We start from the raw sequence: 16,499 nt of genomic DNA, 5'->3' as shown, positions 1-16,499 counted from the left end.
TTGTGGAAACATCAGCAATTTCCCTTGGAATGCTACAAAACATCCCCACCTCTTGCTTCAGGAATGCAGACTATGGCTTTTCCTGAAATTCAGAGGAATATGTAGTAGAGCTGGAAGTAATAAACAACATTTTAAGACAGAACAGAATCACTTGCAGAAGTTATAGTGAAAGTGGACAAGCTTTCAAACTCAATCAATTTATTACAATGGCCCTTTTAAGGTGGCTGAAAAAATACTCAGTGCTGTAGGGGAAAAAAATGTAGCTACTAAGAGATCATTTTCTGTAAGCACTACCTTGCCTGTTTCTTTCAGATGGAACAGGATGCTTTTGTGAGCTGTTGAGGCAATACCATATTATGTGAACAGCATCTCAGAGCTTATCCTTGTCAGGTTTTTAAAAATTCTTCTCGAAACTAAGCCTATAACAGTGAACCATCTAGACAGATAGCAAGTAGATTACATTACAATATCTGAAGAAGACAGGCAAGACACACTTCAAAATATATTATAAAGCAATAGTGAGTTTTAAAAAAATTACTGGGATTTTACAATACCTAACCGGCATACCAAAGACCATACACCAAACCACTGAGTCTTAGATGCTGTAAGAAATAATGTTGGATAGGGCTGATATTATGGAGATTTGCTGTAATAAATAACGGACCCAGAGATTTAAGGCAGTACAAACAACAGTAAGCTACCGTGTTTTGTGAAATGGATTTGGCATCAAAAAGTTGAGTTGAGCTTTAGGTGCTATGGAAGGCGCTTGTAGCTATCCCAGGAGATGCACCATGATAGTGTTGATGGCTTAGTACTCTAGCAAATACTTATGCGTGTTCTTTTAATTCCAATTTATTGTACCTGAAATCAACGGAAGGGCTCACGGTGTGTAATGCTAGGAATGCGACTATACCTTTGCTGGATCAGGGCCCAAATGACCAGTTTCGCTAAGGACTGCATCTGGAAGCCACTGGGCCACACCTCCACACCACTGACTCTGGCCTCTGCTCTCCACCCATAATATCAAGAGCAAGTAGAAAACACAAGTATATGGCTGTTAAGGATTAAAAAATTGAATTAAAACTGCAGTTCCACAACAAGACACTGCCTGCATTTTTAAATCTTCATTTTAAGTCTTCGTGTGGGTGAAAATCACTGCATTTATTTCACTTGATTTATAGACCACCTATCTAACTGCTGCTCATAATCTGACTAGCCGTATCATTAGTATAATAAAACCATAGCTTATGTCTATAGCTTTTAACACAGTATGACCAAAGGACTGTTATTCTAACACATTTTTGGTGTATCCTGATACATTATTTAACTATGAATTTACACACACCAGCCTTTTTCTCCTAAAAAGCCTTTCACAATGTAAAAAAAAACCCTAATAAAAACTTGCAGGGATGCACAATGTGTTAATTGAGAATAAACAATGACTCCACATTTGAACTTTTCTTTGAGAAAACCGAACAGGGCTGAGAAGCTGTTTTGAAATGGAAAGTGGGTGTCCCTCCGGGCATGGTGACAGAATGCAGGAGCCCTTGTTTTCTCTGCACATGTATTGAAAGCGAAGCTGTTATAGAGTGCATTTTGAAATGTAGTGCAGTCACTCTGTTGGGAGCCTGCTTCCTCTTGAAGCATTATAAACATTTTGTTTACACTTCCTGATGACCATTTAATGAAATGAAACACTTTTATTTTCTCTCTTTTTTTAAAATTTTCTTATGTTTCTCCTTAGGCAGAATTGAGATGAAAGAGGTACTCAAGTATTATTCTAACTTCTTATAGAGCTACTGACTGTAGTTCCGAATTTCCTAGTGTTCTAATTGTTTCTTTGTTGTTTAGATGCTATTCTTCCTGAGTAATTTGAAAAAAAAGATACATAGGCTTTGTATCTTCTCTTTAATGACTTCCATTTCTGGGGGAATTTCTGCAACTTTCTTAAAGCCACAAAGGCTGCTACAGAAAATTTCCTTGATTCAGGAGTCTAAAAGGTCTACAGAAGAGGAGTCATGAGCCATAAGTCTTTTAGGAAGTCTATGAAGGACAACCTCTGCTACTTAAAGACCACCCTGATAAGTAATGCTCTCCCCCCGTATCTTCCAGATTCTTGTGATGAGAAGTAACAATTCTGCAGGTCTCTCAGAGGTCAGCAAAGAAAAGCCATCTCTAGACCTGGAGGAACTGGCCTTCTCTAACATAGATCCCAAATGGTGCAAAGTCAGACATCTTCCTGCCCAAATTGCTGATAAAGTTTTCCTAAATCCTATAATGGAAAACAACATGGCTGGCAAAAAGACAAATATTAGCAAAATCAGAAAGGGAAGCTACAGTTTTGCCCAGCTGCTCTACTTGCTTTGGGCATCAAAGAAGACAAGTAAGGATAGCAACCTTTCTCGAATCCTTGCGTTTCCTGAACCCTTTGCAGAGTTGCAGGAGATGAAAACCATCTGTGAAGAAGGTCTTTACATGGGTTTTAAAAAGCTCCTCAGTTTTCTTATAGCCTTTGCACTACATGACCCTTGTGAGCATACAGGGTACAGAGACTACATTTTAAAGGCACTGGGAAGCAAATATTCCAGGGACTTCTCAGTTGGTAAACTAGGGAGATTGCTTCCAAGAGGGGAAAGAAAACCCACAAGAGGCAAATCATTAAATTCTCTTGAAATTCAAAAGATAGGGAAAGTTTTTGCTCAGAAGTTTTAAACCTCAGATAACACATTCTAACTTCAGACCAGCAAAGGGAGAGAGTGGAGGGAGGTTTCAGCCTCTAGATGCTGTAGCACAATGGCAATGACCAATCTAAATGGAGCAGAGGCGAGCTGTCTCAAAGATGTGTCTCGCATCACTGCCATGCACAAGTATCACCCAGCAGCTACTCAGTGTGCATCTCTGTACATGTCTGGAAGTCATGATGGAGGTGCCCAAACTTGACACTAACAAAAAGATGGTGAGGTACACATCTTATTAGAAAGCACTTTGAAATGTGAGGCTTAAAAAGAAAAGTGACATGGGGAAAATGTGGAAAATTTCTACAAAGTTTTAAAGAACTTGTCCTCTCTTCAGTACTAAAAATGCAGTAATTCTTACACGGCACATTATCTGTGATGTCATTTGCCTAGGTGCTTAGGTGACTTCAATTGAGAGGAAAACAAAGTCCTGGTTAAATACATATTTAAGTGATAAAGTCAGAAAGGATCATTTTTAGCACTTGCATAGCAAAGGCCATAGGATATTTCAATATCAATTTGTGCTTTAACTAGAGCATAACTTCTAGAAAAACATTCAGTCTTGATTTAAAAATTTAAAATAATGGATAATCTATCACAAACTTTGATAAGTTATTCCAATGCTTAATTACCCTGATGAAGGATACTTCCCTTATTTCTAATTTGAACATGTCTTTGAACTTGCAGTCATTTGATCTTGCTGAACCTTTGCTAAATTGGCAAGCCCTCTATTAAGAAATGTTATTTTCTCCTGCAGATACTAATAAGCTATGATCAAACTATCCCTTGACTCGCTCCCAGATAAGCTCCTGGAGCCATTTTTCCCAAGTTTATGGGAAATATTCCCATATTTTGTTTGAACTTTGTTAAATTGTAAGTACTCATCTTTGACCTGTGGAGATTAGACCTGGACAAGTAGCTAAACCTACATTTTAAAATATATCCACTCCAAGAAGTGATCCCTAGTGCCCAGATCAAGGACTATGGAGTAGTTGTACACACACTGTTCAGGGTCTAGCACTTCATACTATATAGTACTTGTACTACTTGTCTCTGAGGGCCTAGTTTGTGTTCCTCAGTTTTTAGACATAAAAATTATTTTGTTTGCATTTCTCTGTGTCTGACATTATGAGAGAGCCATCTTACAATTTTCTAGATTGGAGAGTTTTTAGCATGGAACTCAGGGTCTATGTTGTGTGCACTGAAGAATGTCATCAGGGCATGTGGGAATATTAGAGAATGTGAAGCCCTCTGATGCAGTCTTGAAGGACTGGAAAGTGATGCCAAAAAGAGTGAAGTCTTATCCATACTATCTTCCAGAAATACTTCCTGGAGTGAACTACCAACAAATTACACTTAATATTTTTTTTTCTTGACAAAAGACAGGTTGCTCCCTGAGAAAGACAGGCTACCAACTAATTTCTGTGCCCTGTGGATGATCAGGGAGCCAAGAGTGAAGAATGAACTAGGGAGCTAAGTTATCTGACAGTGTAGACATCTGGTATGTCAAGAGTAAAAAGTCTACACCTGATACAAAAGAAATATACCTCCCATACTCATACTTGAAATGTCCCTGTTTATACATCCAATGATCACACGAAGTATTTTGACAACTGTATTAAACCTGGAGTTCATGTTCACCTGATTATCCATCCTGGACTGAGTCTCATGCATGTCTTCATTCTTTCTGAGTGTGCAATTTTACAGGTCAGTGCCTCAAAACACAGAAGTGCGATTGAGTGTCACAACTCTTATATCAAGCCAGAGTAACTGGACTTTGGGTGAGCTGTCCTGAAGAGGAATCACAGAACAGTACAGACTGTACAGGGTTGGTGACGGTGCAGGAGGTCCAGTCATTGGATCTCCCTGTGCAGGCATGTTTGGAAAAAGGGATCACACAAGGCTTGTTTCCATGGATAAAAACTGAGGAGGTTTGCTGGAACTTGGTGAATATTTCCCCTGATGAAAACAAGTAAGTCTTTCAAAACTAATCTATCTTGGACTCTCCACCAAAGAATCACCCACCTTTAAAAGAAAAAAAATCTGTTTCTTGATCCTCAGCTCCTGTAAATCAGCTTAGGTCTATTTAACACAAGAGTCAGGCATTTATATCAGATCTGGACCTTATCCATGATGCTTACCTATGTTTTTTTCTTCCTCAGAAAGCAGCAAAAAGTGAAAGGTAACAGGGACCATTGCTTTAAATTACGTGGGTTTTTTTGGTGTTGATCCTCTCAAAAGCATCATATTTAATAGGGGTCAAAATGTCAACAGTTTTACAAGGTTTCTACTTTGGACTAAGTGAAGAGGAAAAATGCACCCTGCACAGATGATAATTATTTTGCCTGGCTTCTAATATTAACAGTAGTCCACAAAGCTAATTGTAGGGATGGGCACAATGAGTAAGAACCCGTCATAGCTTTTCTTGCTCTGGTATTCAGTCAATGCCCTAGCAACAAAGAAATGTGGCTCATGGGCTGAACAGCCTCTAAGTTATTTCTTTATAGTTGAATGACAAAAAAGTTTGGGATTTTGCATTCAGAAGCAACCAGACAACTTTTTCCCCCCCCTCTTAATGGGTGGTTCATGGGCTGGATGAGATTCAGGAGGAATAGAACATTCTAAGAAATGGATTAGGGGAAGGAAAGCAGCAGCACAAAATGAACAAGCCTAAACATCAACCATAGCATTTTTTAAAAAAAACAGGAAACACAATGTACTTTTAATGCAATGACTTCACCCAAAAGTAAGCTGCAGGTCAATCCTTCCTCCACGACCGTCTCTCTTCTAGTAACAGAGAGACAGGATTAGGTTCACAACAGAAATACAGGGATGCATTTCTGTAGAGAGAAAATGTGTGTGGAGCTGTTTAGCATGCTCATATAGCCAAACCGAGGTACAGTTTGGATAAGGGGATTACAAGGTGCCTGCAAAGTGAGTTGGACTGCCAAGCTCAAAGGGTTGTGATCAGCAATTAAACATTCAGATGGTGGCCAGTTACAAGTGATATTCCACAAGAGTTGATACTGGGGCTGACACTGTTTGACATCCTGATTAATTAGCTGAAGATGAGATAGAATGTATCCTCAGCAGCTTCACACATGACACCAAATTGGGGTCTGTGGCTAATACCCTGGGGATAGGGCTGCTATTCAGATGGACCTTGACAGGCTGGACAAGCGGGCTAAGAGAAAGCTCATGAAGTTCAACAAAAAGATTACCACTCTTTACTCAGCACTTGTAAAACCACATCTGAAGTACTGTTTTGGATTCCTCAGTCAAATAAAGACACCGACATGCCGGAGGAAGTCCAGCGGAGAGCAATCAAAACAGCCAGTGGCCTGGAGAACATGTATGAGGAGAAGCTGAGAGAACTGGGCTTGTTCAGCCTGGAGAAGAGAAGGCTAAGGGGATCTCTTATTGCTGTCTACAGCTACTTAACAGAGCCAAACTGTCCTAAGAGATGCACAGAGACACAATGAGAGGTAACTGACATAAATTGCAGCAAAGGAAATGCTAATTATGTATTAGGAATTTTTACTTTTATTTTTTACTTTTGTCACCAAGACAGTAGCCAAATACAGGAATAGGCTGCCTTGACAGATATTCTTGGAGATACTAAAAACTCAATTGGAAAAGGCCCTGAGCAACCTGAGTTGGCTTTCAGTGGGAGGAGGACCAGAAGACCTCTGGAGATCCTTTCTGACCTAAATTGCCTACAATCCTATGATCCTATTAGGGAAAGCTTCTCTTTTCACTGTGTCTGCTAAGGCCTTGAGAACAACTGTGTAGAAACTATCTGTATATATAGGGTATTGCAGTGATCCTGTCCTCCCGAGATCAGTTTGATAAAGACACGTGGAGGAGGGAGGGTAGAGGAGCTACAGCAGGAACAGTTAAAGTCAGGATGTAGCTGACCATAGAGACAGAAGAAAGACAATGGGGAAAGGAAAGAATTGAGCTGCTGCTCCTGAGATCTCAGTGTCCACTCAGTTTTGCAGATTCTTCTTTCTCAAAAATCTCTTGATATTTTTTTAAAGGGGAAAGGTTTGTCCTGAACCTAGTTTGCCCTAACACTAAAATGATTAAAGCATAGTGATTTCTGTAGCCAATAGCACCTAAGAGAGTGATCTGACTATGACCAAATTCAACTGGTTTTTGTTGGTGCTCTCTTAGAGGTGGCAGCTTTGACACAGGGGTGTAGAAAGACATCTCAGTTACTCTGCTACTTTCTGTGACAGGCACCAGGCTACCTGTTAAGAGTCCAAAGATGTAGTCCAACTGCGATGCTTCTTTCTTTGCTTTGGGACTATGGCTAAAATCTCTGTTTCTGCATCTACAAAAAGGAACTGTCTTTACAGTTACTTTTATGAGCACAATGAGAAACTGGAAAGTGAACTTGCACTTCAGAAGAGAAAGTACTGGTTTTACTATTACTATGCATTTGTCTGGGGTTCTCCTGTCATATAATAGAAGTTTTTCTTCTCAGTTTAGACACCTGGCTGCCTCTACTAAGCTATTATGTGTAAGTCTCTCATCTAAATTTAACCTGCTAATGATGGTCCCTCTACAATAAAAAGAGGGCATTTCAGAGTGCTGGACAACATAATTACTCATCAAGCTATGTATGTTCACATAAAGAACTGTCTTGATCAAGCTAAAAATACCACACTTCAGAACGATGCTTTAAATCGTTAGACTGGCATACTACATACAAATGTCTTATTTACGTACATTACATGTAGAACTTTACATTATGAACTCAGGTCAGACCAGTAAAAAACCCCCAAACTAGGACAATTTATTAAACTAAAAGGAAATACTTTTTATTTACACCAATATAATGGATACTAGAATCTGGTATAGACTGTCTGAATGTCATTGTTTTTTTTAATCACAGGTTTCTTAGGAGATGAAAGTTTTCAGTGTTTCAAAGAAAGTCAGGCGTTGTTTTTAAAGAGAAGACAGTTATGGGACTGATAGATTCAATTGCTAAGGAGCAGAGGATGTATCTCAGAGAATGCACTGAACAGTAGACTAATTCAGCCGCAGCAACGCTGTTACTACATGGATAGGCTTCTCAAAATAGAGGCACCATTTTCAAAATCAAATACATATTGACCCTCATTTGAGAAACGTCAAGCATGCTGTAAACAAGTTCTCAGTACATCACGTGTTAGAAACTGCATGAGAAAGACTGGAAAGGAATCTATTCTTTGAGGGTAGTCAGCTTTAAGATAGCTTATTTTTAAGTGCAAGCTGCAGATTATAGCCAACAAAGATAGGTATTTGGTCATCAAAAGCACACTTATCGTTTTAGCTTCCCACCACTGACACAAACAGACTGATGTTTCCTGTTGAGCCTAAAAGCAATTGTGGTGGCAGTTCCTAAACTACTACCTGTACAATGTGCGTGATACCTGTACTTCAAATGCATCTATTTGCATTGTAAAGCACATATGTATCAGTATGCTTTGCACTGATAATAATATTTGCTGAATGAAGTCACGGTATCTTAAAGAAGGAATAATCTAATCCAAAAAACGGGTACAGCGTGAATCTGAGTAGGTGGAGTAAGTGCTACTTTTTGCCTTGCATTGGCGTTAGACTTAATTTTTTCTTTTTTTTTATAACATTAAAATGTATTTTTCATCTGTTTGCAAAGGCTCCTGTACTTAACAACCAAACCTAATGATACCAGTTCCCGTACCAAACATGACTAATGTTTTATATCATGAGAGGCAGGAATATTGCAATGGCTTTTAGAGAGGGCATGGCCAAACTGAGTCAGGCCCCAGTGGTGGGTATTTAAAGGTTCTATAAACTATGAGTTTTCTGACTTCTTCATTCACAGAGACAATTTGGAAAAATCTCCTCTCTCAAGCAACCACTATACTCTTTTCTTTACAACATGGAGAAAAGCGCTAGTTTTACTCAGAATCTATGGAATATAGTTTGCAAATTAGTGCTATATTCAGATGGCTGTCATGAAATTCTGACTCTTCCAGGGGGGAAAAAAAGCATTTTGGTAACAGATCTATCCAGAATTAGGCAACAATCACTATTTAAAGCATTAATTGTGAGGATTTCTGAAAAACAGAAATGTCTGATTAAATTAAAAGTGCTCAGCACGTCTTAACATCAGATCCATTATCATAATGTTGTGTGCCGAAGCCCATGGAGCTCCGATGAAAGCGGTTATCATTTTTCCGGAGCAGGACCACAGGCAGTTCCATGACCGCCACCACCCCATTTTGCGCTGCTTTACTAGTCATTTGCTTTCTGCACTGAAGATGCACAGTATCATCACGAAGAAGCACAAGATGTGATCCAGCCTAATCTCATATAAACAGTCTGCCCTACGCTTGTCACAATTGCTAAATATTATGCAAAAATGACATAACATATGCTTCCCACTTCCAATTCATCTTCCATAGGTCCTTTTTTTCAGGGAAATAATAAAGGAAAGAGATTCATTCTAGCATTCTTCCAGCCATTACAAATACGGGAGTAATAATGCACGGCGCACACGGAGCCTGGTAATTGTTAGGTGCTAGCCATTCCCTTCTGTTCTCAATCCACAAATCTGGTAATGTGACATCTCTCAGCGTGGGAGTACGAATCCTCAGCTCAAGCTGTTGAGACACCTCCTTACAGTATCTGGTAGTTGCACTGAGGCAGTGTATTTCAGATGAGCCTCAAATCCTCAGGATGGGCTTCTGTAGTCTAGGAGTCCGAAATCCCCTGGGCCAAAGTTTTTACAAATGCCCCCCTGGCACCCAAATTACAGGCACAGATCCATCCTAAAGCTCCATTTGAAAGGCATGGAGTCCATCCTCAGCTGATATAAGTTGGTCCTGCTGCACTAAAGCCAGAGAAGCCAGAGGTAATTCACACCAGCTGAGGAAGTGGCCTGAAATCATGCTAACAGTCACCAGAAACTGCTTTTAAAAGCTATTCTCCACCATGATGGAAAGTATAAGGCGGACAAAGTACTAAAAGCTTTTTTGTTTAGAATTTCTTTGACAAGATATTTTTCTGAGGACTAAGAAGACTGTTATTCCAAAAAGGAACATCAAACCATACAGTGCAATTCTGGAGCTGTCAGTTTAACATCTGTAAAGAGAAAAATCATAGTGCAGCTCAGGCAATACTTTTGAAAGCACAGTTTAGTCAGTGAAAGACAATATAGATCACACAGAGAGAAAAGTGTGCTTTAACTAATGTATGAGGAGTCTGTAAGAGTTAATCTCAGTGTAGACAAGCAAAATGGCGGGAATGATATATAAAAGAAGTATCTGATTAAGCAGTTTACTGAGTTTTGGCCAATGAAGTACAGGAAAAACCTGGGTACCTCTGCAGTACAGAAGGAATTGTGTTTAAAATGGCTTGAGGAAGGTAACGTTATCTCAAATAAAGAATCGTTCTAACTAAGAACATTTTAAACACCAATTAAATTGTCACTAAACTAACTTTTGAGTTTGGTCTGGCTTTCCTAAGATTATATTATCATGGTCTAAAGTATGACTTGGATTATCTGCCTGTGCAAATGAGGAAGAAAGATGAAAAACAACCAAATAAAATCTTTCCTTGAAAAGCTGTATTGGCTGTCAGGAGATTTGGCCTGGGCACACAGGAACAGGAGAATGCACATGCTTACTGGGTTTAAAGAGCTAGTGGAGAAGGAACAAACACACCTTTGGCTTTAATGTTTCTGCCTTCTGGGACTCCCCCAGCCTATATGTTGTCCAGAGTGGCTCAGACATAGAAAGGTTGGAGTGAAAGATAAATTATTTGCTTCAGAAATTGGGAGGAAGCAGTGGAAGAATTTTGACATTGAGGGGTGCTTCTGCATCAAATCTGCCAGGGCTGGGTCTGGCTGAAGAGGCTTACATAAAAATCTCTTTTCTTAGGATTGTATCCCAGGACTGTAGTAAACACTCTCCCAAGAGCAAGAGCAAAGTCTGTCTGTGAGCTTCCCCCTGATCCAGCTTTGTTTAGCTAATTAAAGTTTCAGGATTTTGGGGTCCCTTTGACTATTCCTAAGTACAACTCTAGGCACCTGAATTTCTGAGTCTTCCCTTTCCTGGCCCGCTGTCTTTTATGAGTGTTTTGCTTAGACTTATTGCCTCTCTTTCCTGCCCCCCCCGCCTTAGTTTTCTGAATCCTCCTTGGCCACAGTGTTACATTCAGTGTCAATTATTTAATTTACTGAACACATCAAACAAGCTCCAGTTTCACTTGGTATTTCATCTTCCTTGAGAGATTTACACCTTCAATCTCTGCTAGATTACTGAGGCAAACAATTAATTCAATTAAGAAAATTATAGTAAATGTTGCTGATTCTGTCAATAACATTGTTGTTACTTCTCAGAGGCTGCACTGTTTCACTCAGTGACCTCTCGTTCCGTGCACTGAATGTACTGAAAAAACATCATTCCAATTCTTATGATCACTTGTCAATCTACCATTAATTATCTACTTTCTGGTCTTCCTTCTAAAAAAAAAAAAAGTTTTTATAACTAGACGTGAGTTGTCTGAAGAAAGAAATTGTGAGCAGACTAAAATCATGGGCAGGATTATGCATGGCCTGACAGGTATGTATTAACACATACGAAGAACTAACACATGCAATGTATGTGAAGGACTGCAGACATTCAATTATTTTTGCTTTCAGTGGAAGAATTTTGTGATATACTGTCATTTGGTATCCCTATAAAACATTTGGAACAGTAAGTTAAGACAATATAAATTAAAGCTTTACAGCGTTTTTATTTACATAATTGCATTTTAGATACTACAGACCACATATTTCTGGGTTACTCTAATGTTATGTGGTTGTGACACATTTCTCTGTCAGCATTAAAATGGCAGAAAGGAAAAAGCAAAAATGCAGCAGGAAGAAAGTAACTATAAAAGGTGGTCATCTCTCAGTAGAACAAAAGATACTGCTTTGTGGTGTAACACTGAAGAGAATTGACATTAACAAATTTAGTTGTGTATAACATAAGCTTTCAGGTTTCAGGACAAATCCATAAAACTTAGCGCTCTCTCATGCTTTTGGGGGGGTGGAGGGCAGGCAGCCCAAGCCTCTATATATGCAGTTCTGCTCCGGCAAGTGGAGAACCAGGAAACAAACCTCTTTTACCAAAATCTTGTATCCATATCTATCGCTGTTCTGTTAGGCTATTCTTTTGAACATTTTCACAGAACAGAGATGCTTTGCAGAGGCTGAAATACAAATTCACAAAAACTGGAATGTTTCCCCCAAATACACAAAGGAATACAGAAATACAGAAGACCCAGCCACAACTTGTGCAAATCTTTTTCTAGTTAGTCTGTTTAATTCAATCCAATATATTTCTGTGAAGCAAAATCGCTATTATGGTGAATAATTTCCTGATAGTGCAGGGATATTTAAGTGGACTCATCTTTTCTAAATGGAGGCTTCACCATCTGTTCTGCCCTTGTATTACAAATAGAAAGGTAACCTAACTCACTGCATCAGCATGTAAAGGCTAGCATGGAAATGATTTAGATATACGTGTGTGTTCTTAATGCACCTGGTATGTTTTCTCACATACCAAACACAAATCTGTGGGGAGACTTGTCTCTTGCAACCTAATAAATTCTCTGATCCAGTGCCTTTATTCCTTTCTCGCAGCAGCAGAAATTGATGGCCAGTAGTTTGCATTTTATTAGGACAATTATGACCCTGTTGCTGTCCTGCAGGAGTTATATCTTTATTGGGCTGACATTTTGTATTTACCTCTCTACAGAAAATGAGCCTTGATTCCTATTCTTCCTCTCTTGCTGGGCCTACATATGCTTCATCATGGACAGAAATCTTGTAGGAGATGTGCTGAGGGTGTGTCAGACTGCTGAAAAGCTCTGTCCTTCCCCAAAGATTTAGAGAAGGAACATATTCTCCTCAGAGTAACACAGGACCAGAAACTCCAAAAGGCATCACACTGCATCATTTTTACTGCTTTAAATGACAAATTTTGCAGTAGGTTAGGAAGGGAGGTGCAAGTTACCACATCTCATACTCTTTGTACCAGGAAACTGACTGCATGCTCCGTGCAAACATTAATTCAAAGAAAACCCTCAGGCCCTACCTGTGTTGTAGCCCCTCCCAAGCGCTGGCCAGGGCCGGTGATTCTTCCAAAGGTTGCCCAAATACCAATCACTCTGGTTCTCCACCAAGCCAAGAACCTGCTGCCCTGGAAATGAGCAAATTGCAAAAAGATCATGAGACAAAAGACAGTCAATCAATGGAAAACAAACACGCGATCTGGAGAAGGACAGCCAGTGGAAAGAGAAGACAGAAGTTGGGGTGCTGCCTTCCTTTCGCGCATTCGGAAGATGCCTGCTTTTGTAACAGACAGCAAGCCTGGCACAGCAAACTCCGCACAGCTCATTTCTTTCCTTCTCCCCTGGCTAGTCTGAGTAATTAAACACTGTGGGAACCTTTGTCATGCTGACAAAAATATATCACCCAGACAAATCTGAATGCTGCTTGATTTTGGAATACAATGATGGAGAATCCTAGTGAGAAGTAAGTGTTGGTAAAATGATCATCTAATATGAAGATCTGTTCATACTCTGATGGAGATAATATAATTGAAGCACAAGGCTCAGTACAGCAAATTATTGTCTTCCCATGCTCCCCCCCACTAGTTTCAGGGATTTTTTTCTCAGTCACAAAGGAAATCCCTTTTGCTCAGGAAAATATTGGATTCTAAGAGTTTACCTACAAAAGAAAGCTGCACCGTTTTAATTTAAGAGAGTAATTTAAAAGTCATTTAGGTAAGCCTGTGTGGAATGCTGCATAGAAATTATGATTTCAGTTTTAGATGGGCTTATTTTGGTTTAGCTTACATTGATTAGCAGCTGGCTTCAGCTAGAGTAAAATGTGTTTTAAAGCAAATGTGTCTAGAAGGTTTGCACTGCTTAAAAATCAACTGAAAAGGGAATGTTTGTATAGATAAGGACTTAATTATCTATCCTGAAATGTGCTGTATAAAATGTAAATAAGAGAAGTGATTGAAATGATGCTCTGGTGACAGAGGATGGAGGGAAGGGGAAAACTGCATTTGGATCTAGTCAAAGAAAGGAAAGGGAACGGTGTTTTGACAGACGGACCCGCTCAGTGAGGGCACTAAGGCTGGAATTGGAAATTATTTTGCAACCTTTTGAGAAAGCAATTAAGCATCATGCTCTGAAGGCACATTTTCAAATCCCAGCTATGCTCATAAAACTGGATGTACGGTCACAGCAGTGCACTGAAAGCATTAAATGATCATTATATGTTGCTTATGTAGGACCATAGCTGAATTACTAAAATTTGAGTATGGCCCAAGACAAGATTGGGCTCAGAAGCAAGACAGAAAGACAGAAGTGATTAATTCAATTTTATAATCAGCTAAGAAGAGATTAGGATACGTCAGGTGATTGCGATACTCTCCTGCAGTATCTCCAATTCAGTGGAACATCAGTAACCCCCACATGTGTCTCGAATGCTGTTTCAAAGAGTGTGAGCAGCAGTGAGTGGCCAATGCATATAACAAATAAATAAGAACACTACGAAAGCATTCAAGGAGTGAATGGAAATCAATCTAGAGATAACCTTGAGAGATTACCAAGTCCAGTCCACATCACTGTTCAGGATCATCCTACTCTATCCTAATCACAACGTGCCAGTCCTCACCAGACCTCATTTTCTAATGATGTCCCTCCTTTTGCATTACATATTACATGTAATATGTATTTAATTTTTCACATTATAATCCATAACTTATTTTTTAAGAAGGTGGAAAATCAGGGGGAGAGCAGAAAGGATCATATAAAAGACCATCACACATTTATCACCCCATTGGTGCTACTGAAAACTGGTAATATTAACAGAGTGCAATGCACAAGAGCATGAAGGAAATGACAAGTTAGAGGCAGATGAATCCTAAGCAACTGATGATTTGTTCCTACAAATAAACTGTAGCATCTCTCAACCTGTGAGACACATGGAAGACACTAGACAGCACATGAGGTGCCACGAGCCATATATTGTGAGGAAATATGAAAGGGATTTCAACTGGCTGAAACAAGTCTTAGCCAAAAAAAGCTGAAGGGCAAAATTTAAACCAACATTTGTTGATTCTGTGCTGGAAGACTGCCTGTTCTTTATAACCACTCCCCTATAGTCGAGGTAGAATAAATCAAAATAAGAAACTACCATGGCTAGTAAAGGATGAGAAAAAAAACCCAATAAAAAATGCAGGTGCAGCTGGGCTGGAATGGATTGGCACAGCCGGTAGGAAGAGAGTGACCCTGCCCATATTCTAACAGCGCATTTCACAACTCAGCAGTCCACAGATCCTTCTCAGGATAGTACTGCTAACATCAAAAGAAATGTTAGAATTCCATTTGCAAGAAGCAGATACTGAACTTCCTTACCACAGAGCATCAATCTGCTTTCATTATTTTAGCCCCATGCATTTCCCAACAAGCCACAGAGTTCAGCCTTCAAACTGATGAATAATAAAAACCGAACAAACCTTGCTTCTTGTTAATGGTTTTCCTTTCCCACCTACCAGTCCAAAATCTCAGTTCTGACAATGTACCCCTGAAATACTTATTTCTCAGTTATTATTTCTCATTCTAAGATAAACTGAAAAGGCTCAGGAAATTATGTTCGCACATATTTATTGTAGCTGTATCATTTCCTTCCCCCTTTTCCCTTTAGTTTTGAAGACACCAGAACAAATCCTGCTCTCACCAGTATTTCTTGAGGTTTGATATGGGACATGGATGAAGGCAGAAATTAACATCACGTAAGCTTTCCGGCTTAGATACATGGATGAGATAATGTGACTTACTGTGTATCAACTGAGCTGGAATAACTGCCTGTACGTGACCTTTTAGCTTGTCACAAATACAAAGCAAAATGTGTTGGCTAACACACTTTAGTTTGCTTTTGCAATGGCCTGGGAATGCACACATGCTCACGTACTGTCCTAGGGTAGAGCATTATGCAACTTGTCAGGCTGTTGTAACTCTTGCTGGTGTCTGAAAACCTACCAGGCAGATGTGATGGCTTGTCTCCCAAGCCACCTTGGAGAAAGTTATGAAGATATGTTTTGTATCTTCTCTAGTTATATTTCTGTTTTCTCTAGGCTGCAATAGTGTTGCAGTCTCTGCCAAAGAAGAATATATTTTTATTTCCCTTTACTTTGTCTCTGTGATCTTGAGTCAGGGCAGAAGTGATCAGGAAACCAGAACTTCAGCTGCTTAGCAAATATTAATCAAAAAATGTTTTCATTCTGAATCAGTATAGAAAAAAGAAATTCAGAAATATTCTCTGGAAAAAAATTCCCCAAATATTTTCATCTGAAGATATCAAAATAACCACATCTAAATGTACGACCCTCCTCATTTTAAATAATATCAAACAATGTGACACATAATACAGATGCATAGTATATACCACATATACCACTTTATTCTATGTATCTAGAAGCTCAAAGAAAATAAAACCCTAAGTTTTGCCCTTCCAATTTTGGACAACTAAAAATATTTCGCTCAAAGCTTTCATCAAATTTTTTTTTATATTAATGAATCCTTGTGAGAATATCTGTCCAGTGTATCTGAGCATTACCAGTTATTTCATTTAGTTATTTCCTTTTCCAAATGCATTATAAAGTTATAGAAACGAGGCACTGGCCAGAGCAATGCATGGTGTCGAGCAGGGGCAATGAACGCTCCCCG

At 39.2% G+C, this 16,499-nt stretch overlaps 1 protein-coding gene across 2 annotated transcripts in view; it reads right to left on the bottom strand.

Annotated features, from left to right (window-relative positions):
- LARGE1 (LARGE xylosyl- and glucuronyltransferase 1) overlaps positions 1-16,499 on the bottom strand; it is a 285,215-nt gene that overhangs the window by 51,950 nt on the left and 216,766 nt on the right. For both annotated transcript variants that reach the window (XM_075050827.1, XM_075050826.1), the window contains one exon: positions 12,854-12,958. In XM_075050827.1, coding sequence (XP_074906928.1) covers positions 12,854-12,958 — 105 coding nt within the window. The remainder of the gene's footprint in view (positions 1-12,853; positions 12,959-16,499) is intronic.

Source organism: Buteo buteo, chromosome 19 (assembly GCF_964188355.1).
Source record: "Buteo buteo chromosome 19, bButBut1.hap1.1, whole genome shotgun sequence".
NCBI classification, from domain to species: domain Eukaryota; kingdom Metazoa; phylum Chordata; class Aves; order Accipitriformes; family Accipitridae; genus Buteo; species Buteo buteo.
The sequence above is the reverse complement of the archived record's forward strand: the minus strand, read 5'-3'. Positions and strand labels throughout refer to the sequence as shown.